The sequence below is a fragment of the Silurus aristotelis genome, assembly GCF_946808225.1.
Source record: "Silurus aristotelis genome assembly, chromosome: 1".
NCBI classification, from domain to species: Eukaryota; Metazoa; Chordata; class Actinopteri; order Siluriformes; family Siluridae; genus Silurus; species Silurus aristotelis.
The window spans coordinates 33481467-33494142 of NC_139574.1; the positions used below are offsets into that span (position 1 = coordinate 33481467).

The 12676-nt window shown below is 38.0% G+C and overlaps 1 protein-coding gene across 7 annotated transcripts in view; it reads right to left on the bottom strand.

Moving 5' to 3' along the window:
* LOC310723895 (interleukin-6 receptor subunit alpha-like) overlaps positions 1 to 12676 on the bottom strand; it is a 37615-nt gene that overhangs the window by 10506 nt on the left and 14433 nt on the right. The window contains exons 1-3 of one of the 7 annotated variants that reach the window (XR_014532823.1): positions 2639 to 3099; positions 1078 to 1725; positions 855 to 978 (exon numbers count right to left, since the gene is read on the bottom strand). The exons of 3 other annotated variants lie outside the window; for them this stretch is intronic. Coding sequence is in view for 2 of the 4 variants with exons in the window: in XM_083537379.1 (XP_083393505.1) it covers positions 855 to 978; positions 1078 to 1725; positions 2639 to 2726 (860 nt within the window). In the remaining 2 variants the exon portion in view is untranslated. Of the gene's footprint in view, positions 1 to 854; positions 979 to 1077; positions 1726 to 2638; positions 3100 to 12676 lie in introns of those variants that run through there. 3 more of the 7 variants (XR_014532825.1, XM_083537379.1, XM_083537381.1) reach the window with 3 other exon arrangements.

Below are 12676 nucleotides of genomic sequence, written 5' to 3' on the forward strand. Positions count from 1 at the left end.
AGAATGAATTGTTGTAATACTTCAAAAATGAAATCTAGACAACCTAGTGGAAAATTTCATATTAATGCAATTTAGAAACAAAAAATAAAAATAAAGCAAAGTATAATGAAAAAGCTACAATCATTATATTGGATTGTATGTATAATTACATATATATTCTAGAATTATATTATAATTATATATAGTGCAAGATTATATTTATTTCATCATAATAGCCAGTTTAATCTTGTAGGATTGCACATTTTTACTTTCTCTTGCTTCTAAAGGAGTCTAATTGTAGGTAAAGAAAACCCACAAGGCAGTAGCTTAGTGGTTTGGTCAATTAGGATCTTTGGATCTGAAGTTCATGAATTCAAATCTCAGCCACACCAAGCTGCCACTTTTGGGCCCCTGAGCAAGGCCTTTAACCCCATAGCTGCTTAGGTGAGATCAAATGCAAGTTGCACTGGATAAGGGTATCTCTCAAAATGCCATAAATGTAAAATATAAATATAAACCTAAAACACTGTCATTCTGTGATTGACAGAATTGAAGATTTAAACATTAGCTAAATTGAAGTGCTTCAACACAAGAGCCACTAATATTGATGAATGCAGACAAGCTCAAATATTAGTGTTCTTTCTTTCCCCCAGCACTTTTCCGTGGCTTATATTCTATTATACGTTCAGTTAAATAAGGAATTTGAATTTTTTGCTGCCTCTTCCCCACTATTCAACCGAGTGATGTCCTGATGTGATTCATGAGACATTACCACAATTGTTCAGTGATGCACAAGTAAAAGTATAAATCAGCCCTGACATGCCTGATCATCTATTTACAATAGCGCACACAAACACACACACACAGAGACTTACCCTTTCCTGAGAAGCAGGTAACACTGAGGCTGTGGAATGATGGGCTGTCTAGATATCCACTCACAGGAGATATTGCTGATGTGAGATTTCTTGTAGCATGACAAAGTAGGACTCTTTGGAGGAACTAAAAGAGTTTGTTTATCAGAATGACACCAAAAGGTCGATGCATGTTTGTATTTGTTTTAGATGTGTGTGGGTGTACAGTATGTGTATTTCTCCTTACTTCCAACTTCGATTCTAATCGATGAAACTAGTTTGCCTCTCCTGTAGCAGCTGTAGTTTCCCGAGTCTGTCAGCTGAAGAGCAGGGAGTCTCAATGCTCCACCATGTTCTACACCATCTTGCATGAGTTTTCCATTCAAAGTCCATTGTGCTCGCCTCTTAATAGACCTGGTCACCTTCGATTTCTTCATGCTCTCGTCATAATTCTTATCTTCCTCCACATATTCTGTGCCGGTATTCTTCTTAATGCTCAACCCCATTTCCACGATTACACTAAAAGCCCTGTTAAGTTTTATGGTTTGATTGACAGCCTGCAAAATTTGCCCACTTCCCATTTGTGCCTTTGCTGAGTTTTCAGCCGGGTTAGCAGTGCTTACAGATTCACTGCCTTTAGCATATATTCCAGTTACAGTATTCAGTTTGTACTTTCCAGTGGAGGCAGCGTTCGGAGTTACTGGATGGTGTATTCCCATAGTAACAGGACTTCCTTTTTGTGCTTTCCAATGACTAGTTACATCTCCTCTTCTCTCAAGTCTCTTGTTGTGCTTTCTTCTCATTATTAATGACACGTTATCCACAGTTACATCTCCCCTGCAGCCCAGGATGACCTCTGACCCCACATTCAAGGCCAGTGCTCCAGTATTGGATTCTAAAGGAAAACGAACAAAAATTAGTCAGCACTGATGGAGCTGTTTAGAGCATTGTTAAAGAAAGAAATCTTCCAATAAAGATAACATTCATTCTAAAAACCATCCGACTCAATAGCTCTAATTTCTGTGGCGTTGATTGAATCACTCGCCATGTCTTTTTCATCTATAATTGTGAAATAGTTGTGTTAATTTCAAGAATGTATTGCATTATTTACCCATTTATCTCCAGCAACCCTTGAAAGATAATGGTGAACATTTGGATGTGATGAAGTAATAAAATTGGAATATGCAAGAATAGTCCATTGCAAGGAAATTTTTTTCTCAACATTCTGACGTTTTCCCATTTTTCTACCGAGGGTCTATGTCTCACCAGAGGTTTCCTACATTTTAATCATAAGCTTCTATGAGGAATAGAGATGAGCCATTCATTTAATTAACAGCCAGCTAGTTATTTGATTCTTATAGCTCACATTCATGAGCCTCTCTTTTGCTTCCTGGACTTGTTAGCATTTTACAACAAAATAAAAGTGAACTAAGAATAAAGCCCATAGGTTTTAATACAGATGTATTTAATATCATGATCACAGTTAAAAGTATCAGGGACACATGATCAGGAAATTTAATTCATTCCATTTATACATCTGATCAGTTTTGAGTGACTTATTGATCCTGAATATACTCAAAAGTGATTTTTGAAAGTGAAACATTTAATAGAAATTTCATTGTATATAAACTAGTCATTTGCTCCCTTTTGTAAAACGAATGTTAGGACTGAAAGTTTAAATATTCATTTGCTGAGTGAGCACACAACTTAAAGAAAGCACTTGCTTATTCTATTACCAAACAGCCTGATCATCTTCCTTATTTGTTTTTAAAACTAGTAAGTGAAATGAGAGACTATAGGTGACCTACCTTTGCGAGGACACGCAGGATTCTCCTGACCACAGTAAACTTTGGACGCAAACAGTATTAGAAGAGTAAGTGCAGTTTTGAGGCTCATGGCTCACTAAGTCACTAAATAAATGCAGCTGATGAAGACAAACGTCATTAGAAACTTAAAGGATAGATTATTAAATGTAACCTCATGTCCTCACTGGTGTAATTTTTTAGTCCATACTTTTGTGTTTAAAATCCAGCTCAGTCTGTGTCCAGTTCTTAAAACTATTGTGGTAGCTGGGCGGTTGTTTTCCCTAAAGTTCTTCCCCTTCGCTCTTTCTCTCTCTCTCTCTCGCTCTCTCTCTCTCTCTCTCTCTCTCTCTCTCTCTCTCTCTCTCTCTCTCTCTCTCTCTCTCTCTCTTTCTCTCTCTCTCTATATATATATATCTTGATAAATTGCATAACAACGAAGCAGGGTCACCCCTTTTAAGCACACAAATGAGACAAATAAGCTGTGCAGAGGAAGGAAACCGGATGGGAAGGCTGATGCGGCACTGGATACACTGCAGGCTTATAGTTTTCAGAGTTCACGGAATCAAAACGATAACGGAAAAGCTTTTTTGTGACAGGTTGTTCTTGGAATCCTCAAATAAATCCTTATACAATGAGGTAAATTTCAAAGTATAGAATTCCTAAATACATTAATATAACATGCAATAAAACAGGCATGTATTGTATTGTGAGGTTATGCTATGCAATTCATACAGCCATGTATACTTAGTGCAAGTATCTAAGGCCACGTTTACACAAACATGAAACATGGTTTACACGTTTGTAAATTATCTTTACTTGAGCTGCAACTGAACAATAGTCTTTATCCATTCCATTATACACAGAATCAAGGCATTCTCCAATGGGTCATATACATTCTTATGCATATAATAACATAATTCATACTATGATCAATGATTTTAAACTATCGCAAATATTTTCTAGAACACTGACCATCTCCATCATTGCAACAGCAACATATTGCAGTAAAATCAACGTGTTTCTCCGCGGCATTGTTGAATGGAATTTCTCAAATTTCACCAATCCAATTGTGAGAAGGAAATGGATTTGCATGTGTAAAAGGGACAACACATGTCTGAAGTCAGCATTTCAAAGAATCAAAAAACCACTTGCTGTAAATGGCAAAAAACATGCAGTTCACCCCTCATCCTTAATTAGATCTCTAACAGCTTCCCAATATAAAACTATAGATATAAAAATATAAACAAAAGTTATTAGCCTTCTTTTAGTGTATCCATGAATTTTCCTAAAAACTGAATCAGGTTCATTAGCGGCAAGTGTTTATGATTGTTTCCAATATTGGTGATTACACATGTACTATACAAGCAATTATTCTGCTAAAATACACCAAATAATGATCATGTTCCATATAAACAAGGCATACTCTATATAATGTAGTTCAGTTGTACATGTTTGCATGATGGTAATATGAAAGAATAGTCCTGGTCCTTTAAAAGTAAAACAATAAAAAATCTGAAAGGACATGCGTGTTTTACGTGCACAAATGACTGTAGCTTCTATCTCCACTTATGCAATATTTGTCATGCTTAAATGAACTTCACCAACACTGTTGCTGGGAGCAGGGTCCACATTTGTTTGTCCTGGGCTCTCTGGACATGTTTCCTGAAGGCCAATCAGGGATAAAGAGGATAAACAATGTTTGGTGGCAAACTCTGTGAAAAATGTAGCTCCAAAAAGGAAATATTTCTCAACACCAAAAATAACTTCACAGTAGATCAATATCTCAGTTACAGGATCATAAATTCTTACAAGACTGCTGTAAGAGTCTTGTAACCTGCCGTTGCTGTATTTATAAGTCTGTTGACTAGTGTACATTGAATGTACTTTCAAAATCAGAGTGAATTTAAGTACGAATAAGTGAATGAATCTAGTAAATGAAGCTGTTCACTCAGAATTTTGTACACCACTACAAAATGGCCAACACATGATATAATGCACTATGTAGAAAACACATAATGCACATATTTTATTATTATAATTCTTTTTTTTATATTAATCAAATATAAGTTAAGTGAAACATTAAACTCTCACTCTCGGTCACATCTCAAACTTGGCACTGGTGTTTTCCCCATAGTAAGCAGTGGTGGAAAATTGCTGGCACCACTGCGCTGTTCTCATGTTTCCCAGCAGCCAAATGTTATCTTGAATAAAAGGAAGAAATGCCCCTTTGCAGATGCATCCTATAGGCATCTTTTGTGAATGAAGGGTCTCTTTTGGAATTTTATAAAGGGGAATATTTTCCTTAATTACACTCTCTGTTTTGCTCATTTAGCTAAATATCTTTAACAGCTTCTCAGATGTTGTTGTAGTTCAAGCCCTGGCTTGTAAAAGTTGTGGATTTGTTTATAAAGTGTTTGATCCCTGTGAGTCTTTTCTGAGCCTGTGGCTGCATTGACACAAAAAAAAACTGTATCAGGTATCAAGTCACAGCAGACAATATGTAGATATATGGATCAGAGGTGGCAAAAGTACACACATCCTTTACTTAAGTAGAAGTACAGATACTTATGTTTAAAATACTCGGGTAAAAGTTGAAGTACTGATTATACTTTTTTACTCAAGTGAAAGTAAAGAAGTCTTGGCTGTGACATGTACTTAAGTAAAAAGTAGTTACAGTTTTTTTGGATTGCTTACACACTAAAATCAAAAGTATTACACTATTAGCAATACCTTACACTCAAGAGGCAAAACATCAGCCCATATTTGCACAACTATAAGCACAATGTCAACCTCACACTTGTTGCAAAACTCTACAAACAGTGATTTGCAATACACTAAACACATTTAACATACATTACACACAAAAATCTATCATGAAGTCACCTCCTTGCAATAGCACTGACTGTCAAATTACTGCACCGTCCAACCAATTGGTTCAACACAGTCATCAGGTGTGCAAACACTTGTTTGCTTAATTGTAGACACACCAATCAGGTGTATAAGCACTATAAAAAGCAGCAGGTGAGTTCATCGGTCTTCAAGCACAATGGAAAGAGTCAGAGAAAGAGTAAGACGAGGAGGAGAACGAGAAGGAGGAGGAGGAGTCAACAGAGGAGGAAGGGAAGGAAGAGGAGTCAACAGAGGAGGAAGGGGAGGAAGAGGAGTCAACAGAGGAGGAATCAACAGAGGAAGAGAAAGAGATGGAGGCCATGCTGGAGGTAGAGGTAGAGGAAGAGGAAGACAAGAAGGTCCTTAAAGAGGCCCGAATCTGACAAATGAGATCCGCGCAACACTGGTTGACCACGTTGTCAACCACGGCCTGACGCTGAGGAAGGCTGGACTGCGAGTACAGCCAAATCTAAGCCGATACACAGTGGCAAGTGTGATAAGAACATTTCGACTGGAAAATAGGTATTGTAAAAACATCTGCACGGTTTCAGTTACTGCTCACAGTAATGTATTCTATGCACTATCAGCACTTCTGTTACCTTTTCCTGTGAAATTACTGTACTATTGTATACTGTTTTCTTTTGCTACATAGGATTGAGGGTCAGGAACGACAAGGGGGAAGGCCTCCTATGTTCACAGAACACCAAGAGAGGGAGATAGTGAACATGGTTTTGGCCAACAATGCTATAACACTCAATCAGCTCCAAGCTAACATTGTCAATAACCATGCCAGTTTCAACGATATCCATCAGGTCTCAACATCAACACTGGCACGCATCCTAAAAAAAAACATATTCAAATGAAGCAAATGTATCGAGTGCCTTTCGAGCGGATTACGAAAGGGTGAAACGACTGCGGCATGATTATGCAGAGGTATGTATTCACTTTAGCAGTGTGTTCTTGCATACTGTCTCATAATCTTTTACTGTACTGTAATATGTATACTAGATCTACACTGAACTACACAATTTTGCATGACACTGTTTTTCAGATGATGGAGAGGAGATCCAGCATGAGTTCATTTACGTAGATGAGGCTGGGTTCAACCTGTCGAGAACACGAAGGAGGGGAAGAAACATTATTGGCCACAGGGCTATAGTCAATGTCCCAGGGCAATGTGAGGGTAATATAACACTCTGTGCAGCCATTACACAGAATGGGGTCCTCCACCGCCATGCCTATATGGGCCCTTACAACTCAGCACTTATACTTACATTCTTGGACCAATTGCACGACATAACAGCAGCAAATCAAAACGATCATATGCAATACATTGTTGTCTGGGACAATGTGTCTTTCCATCGCTCTGCTCTGGTTCAGAACTGGTTTTAGCAACATCCACATTTCACCGTCCTATATCTTCCACCATACTCTCCATTCCTCAACCCTATAGAAGAGTTTTTCTCGGCATGGCGGTGGAAGGTATATGATCTCCGTCTCCAGGCTGAGGTACCCCTCATCCAAGCCATGGGGGAGGCCTGTGACCAGATGGAGGTAGCAGCAATGCAAGGATGGATTCGTCATTCAAGACGTTTCTTTCCAAGGTGTCTGACTAATGACAACATTGCCTGCAATGTTGATGAGATTCTCTGGCCAGATCCAGCTAGGCGAAGAGACAATGTCTAGTTCTTTTGTTTTTTTTTACAGTGAACTTACAGTACAATACGTGAAGTGACGTTTTGTTACAGTATTATGAATCTCCATGTCAACAATTTGGGCGTGTTGACAAATAAATGAGTTTCTTCAGTCTGCAACATTGGTCTTGTGTAGTGTTTGGTATATTTTCATTATATTTGTACTTTATTGATGGTAGCCTACTCTAATCATAGGGAAGTAGAAGTGCTAAAAGTGTTTTAGGTTTATCACAGCAGAGTGTAACTCGTGCAAACAAAGTATAGTAATGTGAAACGTGTGTGTTTCATATGGTAACAAAGTGTGGTTTTTACAAGAGTGTTTAATTATGCAAGGGATCTGTAGTGTTTTGCTAATTGGGTGTGTGGTTGTGTTAATTGTGTGTAGTGTTTTGAAAACACGGGCCCTGTTTTGAAAATCGTGCTTAAGCAATCCAAAAAAACTGTTTTACTTCTACCTGTTTTAGCTGTTAACTGGACCTCACATCATATTAGATAGATAGATCCACAAGGATGAGTTTGAGAGTTTGATTCCTGGTCGAGCTGGTTGCTGTGTTGGTAAATAAAACTTCTGGACCTTGTCCAATCTGAAAATATTTAAATTCTGTGTTGGATTAAATTCTTGATTTCCTGGTCTTTAATAAAAGATAACTTCACCGAAAAAAAAGCACTTTTGTGGTAGTTCAGTGGGTTAAGGCTTGTGCCTGAACATGGTCCTTAATATAGTCCACGCTGGTGATAAGCTTTCAAAGCCGGTCCTACATGCCTTCTTTCTTACTGCGCTGGCATGAAACAAAGTATGAACCCTCCAAAAAGCACACATGCTTTTCAGCAGTGGTTGCTCAGTGGTTTCCCAGTCTGATTTCTTCCTTGGTTCAGTGGGTTAAAACTGGTGCCTCGCTAAGGTCCTAGACTTAACACTTGACACAAACTCATTACTCATCTCAGCCCATTTCACCATCATTTATTTATTATTATTTATACTCTACCGTACTACACTGTTTACATGCTGTTTTTTGCACCTTTGACTTTATTTTACTGTTTACATGCTGTTTTTTGAACCTTTACTGTTTCCTATTACACTATAATGTTATTATACTATACTGTTTACATGCTGTCTTTTGCACCTCTTGACTGTTGCTGTTTTTCGCACTACATTGTGTCTGTTTATATTCAATCCCGGGTATAGTTTTTACAGTTCTCCTCATACAGTACTGTATATTCAGAGTATACAGTAGTCTTCTTAGGTTTTGTGTCTTGTCTTGTGTTGTCTTGTGTTTTCTATCTGCACTGTCTGTCTGTATTGTTTTTTGTCTGCACTGTTTGCATTAGGTTGCATTCGATGCACTTTATGTAGCTTGCTGTAGTTTAGTGTAGCACCAGGGATCCGGAGGAACGTTGTCTCGTTTTTACTGTGTACTGTGTACCAATGTGTATAGTAGAAATGACAATAAAAGGCTCTTGACTTGACTTGATGGTGAGGATCAGGGTTTGAATCCTGCTTTCTGCCTGCTAGTTGCGATGTAGGTCATGCTCCTGCTTTCTAAATCTTTCTTTAGTTTTATATTCTTGTGTTGATGGTTTAAATGTAGATAGACCTGCTCTAAACAAACTTCCCAGCTTGTCTTCCCTGATGGTTCAGCGGGTTAAATCAGGTGTCTTGCTATTGGTGGGGTTTAGGGTTCGAATCCTGCTTGCTGCCTGCCAATCAGGATTTACTTCCTACATCTTTCTTTAGCGATATATTTTTGTTTTTTGTTTGGGTTAAAAGGAAAGATAGACCTGCTCTAAACAAGCTTTCTAGCCTGTCCTCACCAATGGTTCAATGGGTTAACGTTGGTATCTCGCTGGTGGTGGGGATCATGGTTTGAATCCTGCTTTCTTCCTGACATTTACAATGTGGGTTCAACTTGTGCTACTTACATCTGTATTCACTTCCTACATCTTTCTTTAGCATTAAATTCTTGTGTTGATGGTTTAAAAAGAAAGATAGACCTGCTCTAATCAAGCTTCCCAGCCTGTTTTTTTTTTCTGATGGCTTAGTGGGTTAAGGCTGGTACTTTGCTAATGTTGGTGGTCAGGGTTCAAACCTGGCTTTCTGTCTCCTAGTCATGAGGTAGGTTAAATTCCTGATTCGTACAGCTTAATACTCTTGGTTTGATGGGTTATGAAGCAAAAATTTCCAAAAAAGTATTGACTTAGGTTTTTGCAAAGCGAAGCTTTACTCTAAACATAGACAGGGGAAGAAAACAGACCACAAAGTGAACTCCAGTTGGCACCATCAGGGAGGTAAGTACCTACACCCACTGAGCAAAAACTATTGTAGAATAAAGCTCAACTCTGTTGAGTATGAAATGAGCAAACATGGAAAGTGTTAGTTTAAGTGTTTCAGGAAGAGGTAGGTCTACAAGAAAGCCAGAGACTCTGCTGTTCATACATCTAGGGGATGTTCATTCCACCACCCTGGTGCCAGAAGAGAGAAGAGCCTTGAAGTATACTTACCTCTCATCCTGAGAGAAGGTGGTACCAGTCGAGCAGTGCGGGAGGATCTCCGACAGCGTGGTGCAGTGCAAAGTTAAGAGTGTGGAAGGTTCCGGTGACTGTCGTGAGAAAGATGTCAGAAATGGCTGCGTGGAAGGTTGGATGTGGATGGTTTCTGAGTGTATCCTGAAGCAGGGGGGCAATATCCGGGCATCTGGCCCCCCCGGTGTCTGAGAAGCTGAAACAGGTGGTTATGAAGCAAAAACGTCCAAAAAAGTATGAACTTAGTTTTGCATATATGGGGAAAAACTTTGCCAAAAACCTATCACCCTCACTTTTTCTGAGACTGTGAAGCAGCAGCTCTACACAGACTTTGTTCACAGTCAACCACTTACCACTGTTTACCACTTTCCACACAGCTTACCCAGTGTGGGGACAAGCCAGATTCGAACCTGCAACTGCTAAGCTCAGAGGCAAGGCTTTTACCACAAAGCCATCAAGTCCCACAACTGACCTTCTTTTTTTTTTGGGGTTTATCCTTCATTTCATGCTTCAACGCAAGAAATTTAGACCAAACAGAAACACAGAAAGCAGGATTCGAACCCTGAACCCCACAAACATCGAAATACCAGTCTTAACCCACTGAACCATCAGAAAGGACAGGCGACCACAATTGTTTAGTGCATGTCTATCTTTTCTTTCAAACCATCAACCCAAGAATATAATGCTAAAGACAGACGTAGGAAGCAAAACCATATCGTGACTAGCAGGGATACAGCATGATTCAAACCCTGATTCACGCCATTAGCGAGGCACCAGCATTAACTACCCGAACCATCAGGAAGGACAAGCTGGGAAGCTTGTTTGGAGCAGGTTTATCTTTCTTTTTAACCCATCAAAACAAGAATACCAAGCTGTAGGAATCAGGAATTTAAGCTACCTCATGACTAGCAGACAGAAAGCCAGGTTTAAACCCTGACCACCAACATTAGCAAAGTACCAGCCTTAACCCACTAAGCCATCAGAAAAAAAACAGAATGGGAAGCTTGATTAGAGCAGGTCTATCTTTCTTCTCAAACCATCAACACAAGAATTTAACGTTAAAGAAAGAAAGATGTAGGAAGTGAATACAGATGTAATTAGCACAAGTTGAACCCACATTGTAAATGGCAGGAAGAAAGCAGGATTCAAACCATGATCCACACCACCAGCAAGATACCAATGTTAACCCATTGAACCATTGGTGAGGACCGGCTAGGAAGCTTGTTCAGAGCAGGTCTATCTTTCTTTTCAACCTATTAAAAACAAAAATATATCGCTAAAGAAAGAAGTGAATCCTGATCGGGACTGGCAGGCAGAAAGCAGGATTCGAACCCTGAACCCCACCAATAGCAAGACACCTGATTTAACCCACTGAACCATCAGGGAAGACAGGCTGGGACATTTCTATCTATCTGTCTGTCTATCTGTCTGTCTGTCTGTCTGTCTATCTATCTATCTATCTATCTATCTATCTATCTATCTATCTATCTATCTATCTATCTATCTATCTATCTATCTATCTATCTATCTATCTATCTATCTATCTATCTATCTATCTAATATGATGTGAGGTCCAGTTAACAGCTAAAACAGGTAGAAGTAATAACTACTTTTTACTTAAGTACATGTCACAGCCAAGTTTTCTTTACTTTCACTTGAGTAAAAAAGTATAATCAGTACTTCAACTTTTACCCGAGTATTTTAAACATAAGTATCTGTACTTCTACTTAAGTAAAGGATGTGTGAACTTTTGCCACCTCTGGTACGATCAATAAAGACAGTAATTTAAGTTTGATTTTGGTGTTTGATTTGAGACTTGGCGCATAAATAAAACAAAAGTTTACTGATTAAAAATATTTATTCATTTTATATCTAAGTAAAGAAAGGACGTCGTGGATAAATGTTTTTTTTTTTTTGCCAAAGGTTTTAAATTCGCCTCTTTTTTATTTAGTAATTTATTTATGTATTTAAATTTCTTATAAAAATGGTGAAACAGAAATGCACGCTGAATTGATATATATATATATATATATATATATATATATATATATATATATATATATATATATATATATATATATATATATATATATATATTAATACAAAACAAATAAAAAATGTTGTTACCGAACGAATGTGTCCAGGCTGAAGATCCACATATAGAACACAAGCAGAGAAAAGATGATGATGATCATGAATGTGTCTGTTCTCAGTCATGTTTACATCACTGACTCCCTCTGTCTCATCCACGTTAACCCTAAACTTCTTACTGCCTTTTGCCTGCTAATTCTTAGCTCCATAAACTAGTCTACATCTGTGGTGAGTGAGAGTCAGGACTTTATACACCAGTGGATTGAAAAAGACACGCAGTGACAGGAAATCGGTTGTTCGGCTGAAATTGGCATGCAGTGAAAAAAATATATATATACTTTACCAAATCAATGGATTAAAACTAAAGTAACGGGTCTGTTTTGAAAATGTAAGAAGTAAAAAGTACAGATATTTGTGTAAAAATGTAATGAGTAAAAGTAAAAAGTTCTCTGACAAATAAATAGTGGAGTGAAGTACTGATACAGAAAAAATCTACTTAAGTACAGTAATTAAGTTTTTGTACTTCGTTACTTCCCACCTCTGATATGGATATATTCCCCTAGTAAGAATATTATTAGGAGCACTATACTAATATTAGGTTATATTAGGCTTACATTTGAATTCCAAAGAGCCTCATTTCATCATTGCATAAATATAATAAGATGTTGGAAATATTCTTTTGAGATTCTGGTCCATCTGGCAGATTTTCAAGATGCATTTTCATGGTGTAAATCTTTGATTCAGGTCTGTCAATCTAGAAGTAGCCATTAGAAGATTCATTGTGAACATAAGGAGAGGTACATGATCAGCAACAATACTCAAATAGGCAGTAATCCAAATCCAAATC